Below are 16,141 nucleotides of genomic sequence, written 5' to 3'. Positions count from 1 at the left end.
TGGGATTTATTATCATCGTCATCATCATCATTACAAAATAGATTGAATTCGTAATGACGATAACAACAATAGCAGTCACAGAATCAGGGCAGATAATGCTCTCTTGCAATTTTCTATTTTACTTCATTTCATCGAATATCCCGGTAAGGTATCAAGGAGTATACGAGATGGACATGGATGTTAATCAAAATGAGCTAAAAAATCTGGAAAATACATCTTCTGATGGTTGGTTTCAAGAAGAAAAAAAAAAGGTCATTACCAAATGTTCTCTTTTTACCATACTTTATATGCCCCTCTAACATTTTAGGTTAATGACAATTAAAGATACGAATCAAGCAATGTATAGATAAACACGTAATAATATACCTCAGGTCATGTGAGTCACTGTGTTTGTGATTTGATTCCCAGTGGGTAAAAAGGTGATGGTTCTATCTATCAGAGGTAGCCTCATCAGCGCTTTTAAATCCCACCCCCCCCCCCCCTTTGCCCATCTCCTCCAAAAGGGATCCTATCATGATAATATCTTCAGCATTGTCATCACAGTACTTCAGGGTATAAGGAGAGGCTAGTGAATGAATCACCATCTCCAGAGGACGAACACACGAAGGGAAATCGTGTTTAACGTGTCTATACTAGAAGGGGCATATAAGTCAGTCGAGACCCCATATGCATAAAGATAAGGTAAATATTGTGGAGACGATTCCTGCTTGAAACAATGCCAACGAAATCAGAGACTCATTTCACGACTTCGACGTAGGATATGATCATAATCTACTTGATTTGTTAATCGCGAATAAGTAAACAAAATAAGTACAACACTTGTGAAACTTAGCATTGTATTATTATCACTCATCATTGTAAGTGTTTATTACTCACATTCTAGATAGAGTGACCTTTCGAGGAAGTATCGTAGCATGAGATATAGTAAATAGAATGATATAAACTGAAAATTCAAATCCAAATTTTAGCAATTAAGATCTGACCTCCATTTTAAGGATTTATGCGCCCAGTTATTTTCGACGTAAATGCGTAAATGGGTTCCATGTCTGCTCTCCAGGGCAGAATTGACTTTGCATGGAACATGTTCCTTCAAAGAAAAATGGAACAGAAAAACAAAACGATAGAAAGAGAACGTGTTGAGAGGAGCATGATATTGTTTATGCTGAATGTTTTTTTTTTTTTTTTTTTTTTTTTTTTGGGGGGGGGGGGGGGGGTTTCGGAGAGCGCCGAACGTGACATCGGGCCGTCACGGGAATTCCATCTCTAGCGCGTTAATTAACATAATGAGCGCAGCGCGGCCCCCAATCCGTAGTATAGAGAGGGGGTTGGTTAATGTTCTCAAGAGGCCCCGGCAGCCACGCGGGAGACCTGGGCAATACATAGATGTCAAACCCGGGTATAGGAGACTCCAGTTTCATCGTTAGCTCTTCGTCGCAGAGTCGTTCCAGGGGTAATAATAAAAAAGCGACCGTTCACTGGATGTGGCGCATCCGAGACGGATTTATAGGCTCGATATAATAATAATGTGGCGCACCATCATTTCGTTTGCCAACTCAGCGTTAAAGACAGGATTAAAAATGTCCCCCTCCCGTCTCGTTCTTTATCTTTCCTTCTTTCACCCCTCTCTGCTTCCCTAATTCTGATTTGTTCTCTCCTGTGTGATCACATAATATTTTCACATCAATAAATAGAAATAAGTTTTAATTTCTTTCAGGCTATCATTAGTTTTAGCTTTCATTTTGACCAGCAACACGAGTCTTTTTTTTTAATTTACCCTCCTGTTTATTTTTTTTTTTTTTGGTCAATTTTTTCAGTCGGTTTCGCTCCATATTGTGTTCTACTGAATGCTATAGTGACTCAGAACAAAAGAAAGCATGTATGAATTAATTCTACACAGGTGAAGTTGTTAAGTGCATTATAACGGATTTACAATGCTTGCTTCATTAGAAGATGAACCTCATATAGTATGTCATCATCCTTGTTCAATATGATATGTTTTGCGTTTTCAAAGTATTGGTTTTATCTGCTGAAGGACCACATCAATAGATCCCACAAATCTATTTATGGTGCTGTCGATTTATGTACTACACGATGTTGAAATTATATGAATCGCCTGGAATTTCCCTTTAAGTTAGTTTATTGCCTTGCTCAACGTAAAGTTAACTTGATGAAATTTCAGCACGCACAGTGAATTTTTCAGTCACAAATTAATCTACTTTTAGCGTTCAGAATTCTATTCTCGATTCATTCCCAATTAATAGTAATTTGGTTTTGAAGCAATATGGAGTGTTCTCATCGCAGTTTTCGTTTAATTCTCGTAGTGAACGCTCAAGGACAAAAACATTAGTTTACATTGATGTTAACTTGTATATATATATATATATTGATGTTAACTTGTATATATATATATATATATATATATATATATATATATATATGCACATATGTATGTTTTTACTCTTTTATTGCTCTTTGCTATCTATACAAACTTTTGGCTTGATGAGTGGTGATTGGATTATCATTATCTTTGATTGTATTATATTATGTGTATGAGGCCATCACCCTCGCCATGCATGTGCTTATTTACCATTTGCAGATGAAACAAAACCCAGCTTTAGTGCTTCAAACTTATTCTAAAATGTGAGTTAGAGATATAAATAACCAATGTAAAAATATCAATCAGCATAATAAATGTTAAGCATTGTTATACATAATGTGAACAACAGTTATAACAAAATTGCACACTAAACCGTCTACAGTAAATGGTTTAATGAGAAAAATAGTGATATCTCTTTATGTTTTAGGCGTTATTGCCAAACTTTAATTTGGTAGGATGTTTTGTGATTCAACTGACCTGCATTATATGCATCAAATGTGATAACTCTGATAACACGAACATTTTTAAATCACTGCTCCCAACGGTAAATAGTACCTTTAAATGGTCTCCTGCATTTCTATTAACCTTAGATTTGTTTATATTTGTCTTTTGAAGAAAAAAAACAGGTACGTAAAATCTTATTCTCATTTAATGCGTAAAAGACTCCTGTTCATAATCATTCTGTATTATTCAGAAATACAGTATTTTTCATTTATGTTAACCATCAACCCGTACCCAATGATAGTTCACTGTTAAATTACTCAATAAGTTCAATTGGCTTTCTCTTATATTCTTGTATGAAAAGTGAATGCAGAAATACGATCAAATCAAATCAAATTACTACTGGTTTACAAAACAGGCACATTTAGGCACAAAATTTGATGTTTGAATTCGATACAGTATACAGTCGAAACCATGATTTTTCAATTGTTATTCCTTCCGAACATATATTTATATTGATGTATAACTGAATAACATGCACATTACGTTTCGACTTACAGTAAGTGAACACAATAGTACATCCCATAATTCAGTTGACTTTGTGTCATAATCGTGAAATCATTTTCTGTTATCAAAGAAAAATGAAGAACAAAGCTATGCATCGAGAGGGTCAGTGGAATTCTTTCGTCTGTACTGAAAAAGAGAAAAAGACACATGCACTTAATATACCCGTCATGTTCAGTAAGTGCCGAGGAAGAGAGCTAGGACTAGATCGGTAATTTTGAATAAACTTTAAATTTAATTCAAATTCAAGTTTTAGGTGGCCTAATTCTTGTCTTGATGTTTCTATTTGGCCACGTTGGCTATTGTTGTTGTTGTTGTTGTTGCTGCTGCTGTGGAAGTCGATGACGATATGATGATCATGATCATGATCATAATAATAATTATGATAATAATAATAATAATAATAATAATAATAATAATAATAATAATAATAACAATAAGAAGAAGAAGAAGAAGAAGAAGAAGAAAAAGAAGAATATTAGTATTATTATTATTATTATTATTATTATTATTATTATTATTATCATAATTATTATTGTTTTTTGTTGTTGTGATGGCGATGATGATGATGTCTTATGACATGACGTCATGCATGCGTTGATGCTTGATGGGAATGTGCAGTGGAGTAGTCGTCACACGTGAATGACAAAGTGTTAACATTAACAGCAGCAGGCTTTATAGAACTATTATGGAAGAAACTGAAAACACAATATTCCTCTCATCGCACGTAGTTTACCACAGGATGCACACTATTAGATTCTTATTTCCACTGAGAGAAATCGAAACACCAATCGAGAAGTAGAGGAAAAGGATATTGACCTGCTGAGCACCGCCAACGTGACCGTTCCGACAGTGCAAAGAGTCCGATCTGCTCAACATTAGTGGTTAAATACGTACCCTGCTCTTTGCTATGAATAAATGAAGTGGGATCTTTTACAGTACGTGCATGAGTTGTAGCTCTCTCACACACGGGACCTCCATTTAATGTCCTATCCGAGGGACAGAGTGTTTTGCCTCTTACTAGAGGGGTCCCGCCTAACATCCAACTGGACCCCATGCATGGAAGACCAGCTATTGCAGCTGAATGTGGGTTATCCGGCCATTTTCCCAGATGGAATTGAAACAAACAAACAAACAAACATCTCAGCTAATAACTGTGCCTTTAAAGTGTGGGCGCCTTTCAAACTTTATACATAGACCTCTCAAGGAAGGCAAGTGTTGTCTGCTTCCATTCTGCAAACCTCAATTATTGTCCCTACTTTTAACAGAGTCCGATATTGGCTATTTTTGTCTGCCTTCTCGTTAAAAGTAATGTTTGTCCGTGTGTAGATGATTAATATTATATTCATGAATCTTCTCTGAATCCGCGTAATGTAGATTCAGATTTTTAACTTTTAACTCTTCTCCGCCCTTCTCCCCCCCCCCTCTCTCTCTCTCTCTCTCCTATTGAAAAGAGGGAGGAGGCATTTCTTCAAACCTCTTTTCAAAATGTACAAGATCCTTTTTTCTGTGTGATATATGACCAATTTGCCGAAGATGGGGTAAAGAAATTCTAGTTGTCTATAGTTGACTTCCAAAAACACTGACATTGCCCTTGGCTTCGCTTTTTTTTTGCACCCCCCCCCCCCAAAAAAAAAGACCAAACAAACAAACATCCAAAACCACTAGTTGCATGATAGTAAAGTCTGTGGTTGATATTTTGTGTTGGCCTGTGAAATATTCCGTTTGCTTGTCTGTGGGTGTTTTGTGTTGTTGTTGTTGTTGTTGTTGTTGTTGTTGTTGTTGTTGTTGTTGTTGTTGTTGTTGTTGTTGTTGTTGTTGTGATGGTCAGTTGGAACAACGCATGATAGCACTGTTCCATTGCAAGAATTTCCCCATTTGAGGGGGTTTTTCATATTCAAGATTCAAGATTCAAGATAATTTATTGTCAATATAAAATGTACATAAAATATACATAAAATATAAACTTTCAATACAAAAATTCAACTCAATACGAATTGAACTGATTTGAATTGAATTGAATTAAATTAAATTAATTTTATCTTCTTTTATCAGAAATTGATGTTGTCATTTTGTGACTAAGGACTGTATTTTGCGATGTGGTGGCACCGACATGATACTTGTATTAGATGGTTTGGAAAGATGCATGATTTAGTAGGGTATCATCTGCCCCAGTGAAATATATCATCACCATCGCTGCGGCTGTCCCCCGACTTGGAATGCCACGTCTGTCTGCGAATGAGTCACGCTACCACAGGGGCCAAGGGCGACCTCACTGGAAAACGGCTATTACTCGCACAGGTCAAAACAATCAAGGGTCATCGGGATGAGTTCCGTTTAAACAAGAAATTGCATGTATGTCCCATGAGTGGCACTCTGATCTAGCACCCACATCGCAGTGAGAGCAAAATGATAATTTTTGTACTGTTCCAAGATTACAGGGAAAGCCCCATACCCACGCCAGAAAAAAAAAAGAAAAAAAGTCGTGTGTTTTTCCGTCAGATCAAGATTTATTCGTGGGATATTGTGATATCACGCCTCGAAGAATGAACACAAAAGAAATCACAAGTTCGAAACAATCGATACCTTCTTATAAAGGCAAAGGTTATTTTATGATTCATTATAAAAACAAAAGAGCGATGTTTGATAAAGGATACACAGATTTGAATCTACGGAAAATAATGTGCTGATTACGATCTGGTAACAGCGACTAAGAAATTATATTGGTAACTGACCACGCGCCAATATAGCGATTATATTATAGACGTGGTTCGCGTAGACATGTATGAGAAAAAAAAATCACCATGATAAGTCACAGAAAAAAATGTCCCCCCCCCCCCCAAGCTTTGTAATTCTACACGCTTTATATGTTTGTCGCTGTTTGTTGTTGTTGTTTTTTATAACGGGAAAAGTGATTTTGGTCACAGTCACAGTTGTGAAGGTGATAACCCAGGCATCGACAGAATTAATGTCCCATTGACCTATAAATATAAATCTTGATTAAAACATATCCTCTTTTGAAATGAATCGAATGGTAATTATGACATCTTTGGTATCATTTTGCAGTTGTGACCGCCTAAGATTGATGAAGCGTTGACAGGAAAAGTATGATACAGTGGCAAGGTTGTTTTTCAAACGATATCAAAATAACATGTACTTTGGAATTACAAATGTTTTCTTTGCTCTATTCCTTGAGGCCAGTTTGAACGTGGATTGGACTTACGCTTTATATTGACTCATAAAGGGAACGAGTTCCCATTCAATAAAAGGATAGATGAAGAAAAGTATATTCAGTCATCAAAGTGATTTTTTTTTAATATTTCTACAGAGGAGTTAGCAATCGTGTGTTAAATTCAACAATACAGAACAAAGCATAAAAACGTGGAATGGTGGACGGTTAAAATCATGACAGAGCTTCCTCTGTTTTAACCTTCTTCATAATAGAGGTCTTGTTACGTGGTGATGTATTATTACTTTGAAAACAGAATTTCATTTCTGAACCTATAGATACATTCCCTGTGTCTGAACTTCAACACAACATGATCCTAAAGCAATTATAGGAGTACCGATTTGTTTTTCTTGACCAGACAGTAAACAAGGTTCACGACACGACAAACAGAAGAACGCCCATCAATAATAAAAAAAAAGACAGGGTGAATGGAAAAAAAGAAACAAAATTGGATATGGTGCATATACCACAAAATACTTGATACCGCTTGGTCAGCATGGCCTAGCGGATACATAGTAACTTGTTCGAACCAAAGGAAGTCAACGTTGATGGCGCATATCAGACAAACAAGTCTCTCGACTCGACTCGGCTCCTCCACACTCAATGCTCATGACGATTTTAATGAGCCAGTGGGTGTTCCGATCACGTCCCGGGAGAAATATCGATCGTTCTCCGCGATGGCTGGACAGCGCCCAAAGAGCTTCTCGATTGCAGGCCTCTAATTGTCTGCGCGTAAAGGAGTTTTAGGGCATTGACCCCCACTCGATAGCCCTCAGAGTCTTTCTCAACGTCGACAACAGTTCGCCTGAAGAGGGTAGTATATAGGTGTTAGGTAATTTGTCTCAGATCAAACGCTTATTGTATTATCGGTGTCGAGCAGTCGAACCATAATGTGAATGTCGGGATGATCCTTTTCAATCCTTACAGTGATTTTTGTTTCAAAAAATATTCATGGAAATGTACTCTCAGCTTACAGACCTTCAGTGTCAATATGCTTTAACGTATACAGGTATATGTTTCTCCAAATCACATAGACTTTCTTCTTTTCTATATCTTTTCGAAATACCGAAGATGCTCTGAAAATTAGCCAGTACTGTCGGACGATCCTCAGTCTTCTTGTTGAGATAGAATTGGTGTCTCGTGCAGGTTAACATCTGGAAGACAGACTTGAAGATCACTGCATGGATCACGACAAGATTACACATTTTCACATTGCCTCTAGGCAACTTGAAATGTCTCCAGCAATCAAACAAAAATGCAAGACATTTCAGACACCTCTAATTCTATAAACTATCACGGCCACAATCATGAGTATTTTGAAATATGGATTTGGTATAGGCTACTTCTCATAGCGATTAAGTTGTCCACACACAAAACTTTTGTGGGAATGAGGGAAAGGGGGGTATTGCTTGTGTCCCTAAACTTTGAGATGGTGGTCGAAGTCATGGCAATAATGGCGTTTCACTCGAAGGATCTGACTCATCGGAACTAGAGCCTGACTCGAGATCGTAGGTGCTAGTGTCGGCTGCACTACTCGAGTCCTCGCTGCTATCAGTGGCCGAGTCTGTCCCGCTCGAGACGAAACTCTCGCTCGAATCGGGTGAAATGTTGTTGTTCCTGTTCTTCGATCTCCGTTTCCTTGATTGTTTACCGCTGCTTCTCTTCGGGCTCCGCTTGACGCTCTTGGTTTTCGGGGCCTTCGTCATTTTCTTGGAGGCCTTCGCTGGCTTGGACTTACTTGAAGATCTTACTTTTTTCTTCTCTGCTCTCGGTTTGGTTGTCTTTGCTCGTTTGGTCGAACCTCTAGCTCCGGGTGACTTCACTTTCGTACTTGCTTTCTGAGGACTTTTCGCTTTGTCTGAGCCAAAACTTTTGTCCCGTTTGGATGGCGAGCCTCCTTTAGTCCCTTTGACAGACTTTTGTGGTGGAGTCTTTTTCGGTGTACTAGTCTTTGGCTGCGCTCCTTTATTTCTTTGGGGTGGAGGATTGCTCGGTCTCTTTGGAGGATTGTTAGGTCTCTGTGGGGGCTTATTGGGTCTCTGTGAAGGAACATCCGGTGGTTTCGCTTTTGGAGGCGCGCTGGGCCGCTGAGGCGGTGTCATCTGCTGCTTATTGGCTATATTGTCAGCTGTGCCGATGATATTTGCATATATAGGTTCCTCCTTATTCGCGGAAACGTCTTGAATATTCGCGTATATTGGTTCGTCCCTAAACTCCTGAATATTCGCGTAGATCGGTTCGTCCTTAATCTCCTGAATATTCGCGTACACCGGTTCCTCAAAGTTCTCTTCATCGAACGTCGAATCGTCGATAAAGGTGTCGTCGTCATCTTCGAAGTCCAAGTCGTGAGCTTTGAAATCGTCCAGGGATCCTCTCACAACCTTGCCCCCTCCAGCCCCTGACTCTGCCGCTCCTCCTGGGCACAGGAAACCGGGCGATGTCATCTCGGGGTCACCTCCTTCTATGGCTGTCGTGATCGATGTCTGTAGGTATCGGACCAGGAGAGCAGCCACCGTCTAGCAGGCAAAAAACAGACAAGCAAACAAACAAAAACATTTAAGAATGTATACAAACCCTAGTGAAACTTTCAGGCAGTTTTCACATTACGTAAGTTGAAGATGTTGGTGTATCTATACTTTATATACACAATTTTAATGTGCAACGTATGACGCGTATCGGATTTCGCGCCGAATATTCACTCATTGTATAGGAGCTGTTTGTGCTTATATTATTTTGTTTCTTTTCTCAATGAAGGAAGCGTAAGGAATAATTTTCCCCCAAGAAAATGTTGTGGAGTTTTCTTTTAAAATACCATAGCATATAATTATGTCTTGAAGACAAAAAGCAGGGAACACATAAGTGAAGTTATACGGTTGATGCAAAAAGTCGCAATCATCCAATAGGCCATGCATGAACCATGGAGCTACGCATGAGCCATTGTTAAAGATAATCGTATATGGATGATCCATGAGCAAGAATCGAAATATGACGTGCAAAAAGAAAGTGCTAAAGATGTAACACCTTGAATCAGTGCCTTGAATATACAGCAATAGCCCAGCTCGAAGCTCATTTTTTTTCCTTTTAACGACATGAGGCTCATATTATAAGCTGGTCCCAGATGTTTCCAGTCAGTTTGTGATATATTACGACGACGGAAATTAAATTGGGGAGCTGCAATCTAATGGGAAGAAGAAAAAAAATCAATTGCACAACAGGAAACGAAACTGTGTTCTGTGGGCGTTACCTATATATACTCAAGTGTTGATGTCACGCCTACACCGTTAGAAGACTAGTGATGGCTGCTAAACATCTCCTTCATGCAAAACTCTCGTTTAGCCCCTTAAAATGGAAGACGTGACAAACCCACTTTTCGACATTGCATTGGAAAATGTCAAGTGGCGCATTTGGTCGACAGCCGTCAGAAGAAAAGATAATTATAATCGTTATGATCGCAGCGTTATTTCTTTGCCGGAGGTGAATAATATTGAAAAAAAAAATAACATGACAACAATATTATCCTTCCTAAAATCTACGTGACTGAATTCCATTGCATATTTAACAGCTGTATAAACACTTATTTTCTACACCGCGTTGTTTATTTTTCGTCATTTCAGAACAGATGTGAATACAGTGTTGGTGCTTACAGAGACTCGTGATGTCATATTGATTTCAATTTCACATATGAACTAATTTGAATTGTGCACTTTGGTTTCCAAAAGGATTGCAATGTACTTCGCCTTCTGCAAACGACGAGGGGACTCCACTGGAATTTACACTCAAATGCAGTGGAGCGTTATAGCATTCAACCGTGAACTTAAAGTTAAATAAATTCCGTACTCATGTTAACTCTCCCTATAGTAGGGCCTACAGGGAAACTGAACAAGTACAGAATAGCGAAAATTTCATTAAAAGATCAGACAGAATCAAGAGTGTCAATGAATCGTGACGTTCATCGTTTTCCCTTATTAGTCATACCGGTCACAAACGCCATCATAGCCTCTTATGCAAATTAGATGACATCATAAATACAAAAATGATGTCTTGATCTCACAGGTCTCCACTTGCACGCCCAAGTCTTCAGTCAAGTTCCTTTTTGACATGAGCTCTAAAATAGAAAACAATGTATAGCCCTCACGTCAAGCTTGTCTACTTTTAACAATTTTGCAATGACAGATTTCTGAAAAGGATGTTTTATAATAATTTCTGATGTGCGTATCAATGAATGAGTGAAAGAGCTAAGGACAGTATTGATTCTGTCTATGATTTGCATCTGGTTGGGTATCGGGGTGGGCGAAATATGATTTCACATCTTCCTTGATTTCGATTAAAAGCTATTTTTTTTTTTTTTTTTAGTGGAAAAAACACATGATCCTGTATAAGTTTGAATTGTTATAATCAATGAATGATATGACTTGTAAAGGTATGTATTGTGAGGTGTTTTTTTTTTTCCTTCGGTGGTTGAGTCAAACAATGAAGCGTTTTCCAGTATATTCTATATCGATGGTTTTGTATTGTTTTATACAATGTAGTCAATGTGTGTATATTGTGAATGTATGGGAAGAGGAAGAAGATCTAGTGGTTGGGACGGATATAACTTTCTTTGAAAACATTCAAGACATTTTATTGAAATCTTACAACATCCAACCGAGTTAGTTTCCCTTTATCATCTCAGTCAAGTCATCACTCTTTTTTTACATAAGTCCTCCTTATGATTACGTTCCTGTCTGTGTTCTGAATATAACGATGTGTCTATTCTCTTTTTCACCTGCATTCTTACCAACATAATTACGTATAAAAAAAATGTTTTGCATTATATTCAATCCAGCCTGTATTTCATCACTTATTTCACATTGGAATCTAGATTGCTGCGTCCACGATGGCACGTGCTGTAGTTTTTCCCCCTTTTTTTCTTTCTCTTTTTTCTCTTTTTTTTTCCCTTTCTTTCTTTTTCCCTTCCCAATCGTCTTGATGTCAGTTGACATCGGTTCGTTTTATTTTGTTTTATATTGCTGTCTTTTTGTGAGGGTCCCATATCATACAAGCTCTGCTTCTTAGTGGGACCCTCAACTTCCATCCTCATCCTTAGTTGACTTGTATTATACGCTTTATGTATATATTAACAAAGATGTAATTGCATCTACTTCTCATTTTCACATGTACATTGTCAAATTACGTTCTGCAAGTATTACAAATATCGTGCACATATGCAATGTATATAATTTCTTTATTTATTTAATGGAAGTGAAAATAAAGTTGAATCTTGAATCTTGAATCTTGACATTCATCATATCCAAAACTTCCATAACGCTCTTATTTGTGTCAGGTTTCAACGAACCCGTAAACTGTTCCACTTCCTGATTGTTTCACTGGCCAAATTCTCACTCAGTGGATTTGAGCTCAGAGTGGAGTTTAAAAAAAAAATGAGAAAAAAGTGCTCGTTAATATACCTGTAATCCAAGCAATGCCATGGTGACTGCGCCCAAGCTGGCGAGTCGCGATCCGAAGTACTCCATGAGGCTGGTTTTGCATCCTGTGCGATGGAGAGTCAGGTCGATGCCGTAGTCGTACCGGTAATGGATGTTGTTATCGTGCACGAAGTGGTGGACGCATGGCCTCGACGACGATGGCCGACAGCATGAGAATGGGACGTCATCGTTGAGATACTGTCCACTCGTCATCTTGCTGCAGAAAATGGAAAACATGAAAAGAGAGAGAATTAGAACAAAAAAGACGAGGTGAAAGGAATACTCAATACTTTTGGTGTTTAAAAAGGTCACAGTTCTTGACGGGATAATATAATCTGTCTTTACCGAAAATATGCTCAGTGATAACTGGCAGAATTACAAACAGATTTTTACTTTTACGTGGCTGTACCAGGGAGGTGTTACAGAGATGGAGTGGCAACTCTTCGTAATTCATGCAAACGCATGTTTGGGTTCAAGGCGTTACAATGGGATGTCTAGCATTCCATTACGCTTTGAAGTCATGCTCGGCGCCGCTCTGGTTTGCAAGACGAAGTTGGGAGACGAAGAACGCATTTCACCTTTCGTTGAATTACAAGTTCTATTTCACCGTAAAATTTTAAATGAAATAGAAATGTCTACTCGAATTGATTTAGAATAGTTTAGGAAAGAATTCAATATTATAAACATGTATTTCTAGTTTCTTCGTAATGCGCAAATCAAAATGAAATGAAAATTAGGCCCTCTTAAAAACCTAATATTTTTCTATAATGCGCATATTTGTGCATGTTAGTTTTTTAATCTTTTAATCTGGGATATTTTGATCTTTCAAATACAGTACTCCGCTAAAGCGTATTCCAGCGTTCTTTTAAACTATTTGCTGTTAAAATTGTTAGTTTTACACTGCATTTTGGTTCGCTGCTCCAATTCAAGTTACACAAATTCATTGTTGCCATCACATTGAAAGAGAGAGCGAATTGCAGTAGGGGCAAGTATTTCTAGATGTGAGAGCGCTAGTCCCGATTATTGATGCTCTCTTTTGTCAAAGCACATGGGTAACACCTGTAGTTGAACGCATAACTTCTCGGCGGCGCCGCGCATGACTTCAAAGGAGAGCAGTAGTTGTCTCTCCTTCTCTAGCACCTCCCTGGCTGTACTCTTGATCACACTATTGCAAAGAACAACATAAAATGGAAGGCAGAATAAATTGCATAGGATACTAAGATTGTCGCATATTACATTATGATATATTACATAATAATATATCCCGATGAAAACCCATTTTCTTTGCTCAAAGGTTTCTCTATAAATTGATAAATAAATAAATGAATAAATAAATAAATAAATGATATATATATATATATACATACATACAGTATATATAAACAGCACTGTACGGCATTATGGGAATAATGCAACATTAACACACTACATAGGAATAGTTTGTTGTCATTGTGGGGATTGTGGAAGACTCCGTTTCATCCTCCTGGGATTCTTCTACCAGCAGAGCAGCAAACCCCCCACATCGAAGCACATCATCACTTTACTGAAGTTTACCAACAACAAGGGAAAACAATTGAAGATGTAACAACAAAATAGAAATAACAATATTATTAAAGCAATTGCCAAGGAAAAGACGTATAAAAGGCACATGCAGGGCATAATATGTATGAGAATTAGACATGGGAACAGACATAGGATGCCTACATCTGGTCAAAGTTCTATTCGGATTTTAATCAAGAATGACACTAAAAAACAACAACAAGAGAGAATGAATGATATATGCCAAACTTAAAAATTAACATGTAAATTGTAATATCACTGTCTGATCATAAAAGTATTTAGCCTTATATTCAAATGTTAGTGGGTGTATGATGCATGTAAAAAATAAACACCACTCTAATAAGTTAGATTCATTATTCTTTGGATACAAAAATTCCTAATGATATACATGAAAATCATGTATGTTTGTATGGTTGTGTGTGAAAGATCATCTGTAGGTCCTATGCCTGAACTGTAAGGACTTGAGAAACTTCTCAACAAGATTGTAAAATGAGAAACTTCTCAACAAGATTGTAAAATATTGTGGTTACAATGTAAAATGAAAAGACTAATACCATTAATGAAACTGATTCGCAGGATGGATAGGTTTTCACTGAGGGAGGCTATGTATTAAAATACTGTCAAGAGCTGTAATAAGATGATATTTTATCACTAACTTTTTTATGGAAAAAAAAAAGAAGAAATAGAACTAGAAGCCTTTGGCACAGATGGCCGAATCTGGTCTGGAAACAAATAGATACTGAGCCTATCATTTTTCAAAGCGAGAGAGAACTACAAGCAGGGCGGGGAGCTGTTATGGAGATGAGAGGAAATTTCTTAACTTGCTAAACATTAATATCACTAATTATCTGAAGAGGGTAAATTTTCAGCCAACTATACTCTGATAAAAAGCTTGTAATTATTCATGCTCTCTGGAGACCTGACATGGTTCATGATATAATGTGCAGCCTGGCGACGGTTAGGAAAATATCTTTTAGGCTATGCAAGAAAATTACAAGTCATGTTCGTGTTGGGAGACCTTAGAAACTTACCTCTGAATGTTTGGGTTTTGGAGATCCAGGAAATCGTTGCTGATCCACTGTATGTCAAACCAATCTTCGTAGCCGCCGTTACCGCAACATCGGAAGTCCATCTGGAGCTTGTGGATGTCGTACCGGATTTGGTGGTCGTTCTGAAACTTTTCCATGGCTTTGATGAGTCCGTTGTGGAAAGACCTTGCCAGATGACGGCGATGGGCAAAGCACATGATGCCCGCGGTAAGCAGGGCGATTTGGACAACGAGCAGGAGAACGAGGAGGGCGACCAGCAGACACCGCAGTCGTTTCCTGCGCAGCGGTTTGCCGATGTCGAAAGCCATTTTGCTCCCGACGAGGTTGGTGAGACCCGTGAACCCGCCCACTGCCATGAGGACGACGGGCAGAACGTCGCCATCGTAGCCCTCGATGAGGTTGACCTTGGCCGCGAGACTGACGCGGAGGAAAAATCCAACAGCACATAGAGCGGCGCTACAAAAGAAGCAGATGATGTGTATCATCAGGAGAACGATGGCGAGAGTTTGACGACAACCCTCACTCAGGTCACAGGCCAAAAACATTTTTCCCTTGACTTAGGGAGATATTCATCCTGTTTCCAGTTTGATCTTGTGCATCCATGGCCATGGGTCAGATAAACAAACAAACCGGAATTCAAAGCCTCCACGATGCGATACCATCATCAAGGCGTTGTTGTATTGAATAATGTAATGAATGAAAGTTTATGCGCTTTTTTAACTGAATGCGCGCTTGACAATGGTGATCACGCTTAGCGCATACCAACAAATAGCGCGTAAGCGCGTTATTCTGATTCAGCTTGCCGCTGTGAATGGTTTTCCAAAGATCGTACACTCAAACTTTGTGATGAGTGCATGGTATATCAGTAGTGAGAACAGTTCAGGTCATACCAAACTGAAATTAATTGATTGAAGATGTCGTTGAGGAACACGAATGCCTGATGGTCACATGTTCAATACAAAAATATTCCGTTTGATAAAGATTGCATGATTTTGCCTTTGATTTGATTTTAAAGCCCAATTTTATTTTTTCTTACCTTATATTTGTTCTTCAACGGCTGTCATGAAGTAACAAAGATCTGTGAGCTTTAGTTTGAAAGTTTGAAAGTTTGTGGCTCAACAACCCATATTTTGGGTATAGGAGTCTATCGTAATGTAAATGGCAAAGAAGGTTTATTCACAAAGAACGTTATCTTTTCTTACATACGCATAACTTTTCAAAAGAAGAATCAATCATTGATATTGTGCTTAAAGCGTGGAAAAGAAATCGTGCTCCTCATAATGTCTATCGTGACCATCGTGACCTCTCATTTACCTCTCATCTCTCTCACCTCCCCCTCACCCCCCCCCCCCCCCCCGCCAACACACACACACTCTCTCTCCCTCTCTTTCTTCACAACGTTCATCAGTAATATTACGTGCGACCGACACAATTCTCACGTAAACTATAAACTTCA

General features: G+C 38.3%; 1 protein-coding gene across 1 annotated transcript; it reads right to left on the bottom strand.

Moving 5' to 3' along the window:
- Positions 1–5,872: 5,872 nt before the first annotated feature.
- Positions 5,873–15,312, bottom strand: LOC140228912 (uncharacterized). The gene is made up of 3 exons (XM_072309183.1): positions 14,668–15,312; positions 12,059–12,293; positions 5,873–9,127 (listed from the first exon to the last, which is right to left on the bottom strand). Exons 1-3 carry the CDS (start codon positions 15,228–15,230, stop codon positions 8,054–8,056), a joined length of 1,872 nt encoding a protein of 623 aa, XP_072165284.1. The 5' UTR covers positions 15,231–15,312; the 3' UTR covers positions 5,873–8,053.
- Between the last annotated feature and the right edge of the window lie 829 nt (positions 15,313–16,141).

Source organism: Diadema setosum, chromosome 1 (genome assembly GCF_964275005.1).
Source record: "Diadema setosum chromosome 1, eeDiaSeto1, whole genome shotgun sequence".
In the NCBI taxonomy this organism is placed as follows: domain Eukaryota; kingdom Metazoa; phylum Echinodermata; class Echinoidea; order Diadematoida; family Diadematidae; genus Diadema; species Diadema setosum.
Note: the sequence above shows the minus strand (reverse complement) of the source record. Positions and strands in the feature narration are given on the sequence as shown.

Bases quoted from the DNA above. Each gene is read 5' to 3' on its own strand.
- LOC140228912 (XM_072309183.1), bottom strand. From the start codon at position 15,230: ATGTTTTTGGCCTGTGACCTGAGTGAGGGTTGTCGTCAAACTCTCGCC. The intron at 12,294-14,667 runs GTAAGTTTCTAA...CATTTTCTGCAG, and splicing joins CAAAACCCAAACATTCAGAG to CAAGATGACGAGTGGACAGT. The intron at 9,128-12,058 runs GTATATTAACGA...TTTGCCTGCTAG, and splicing joins TGGCATTGCTTGGATTACAG to ACGGTGGCTGCTCTCCTGGT.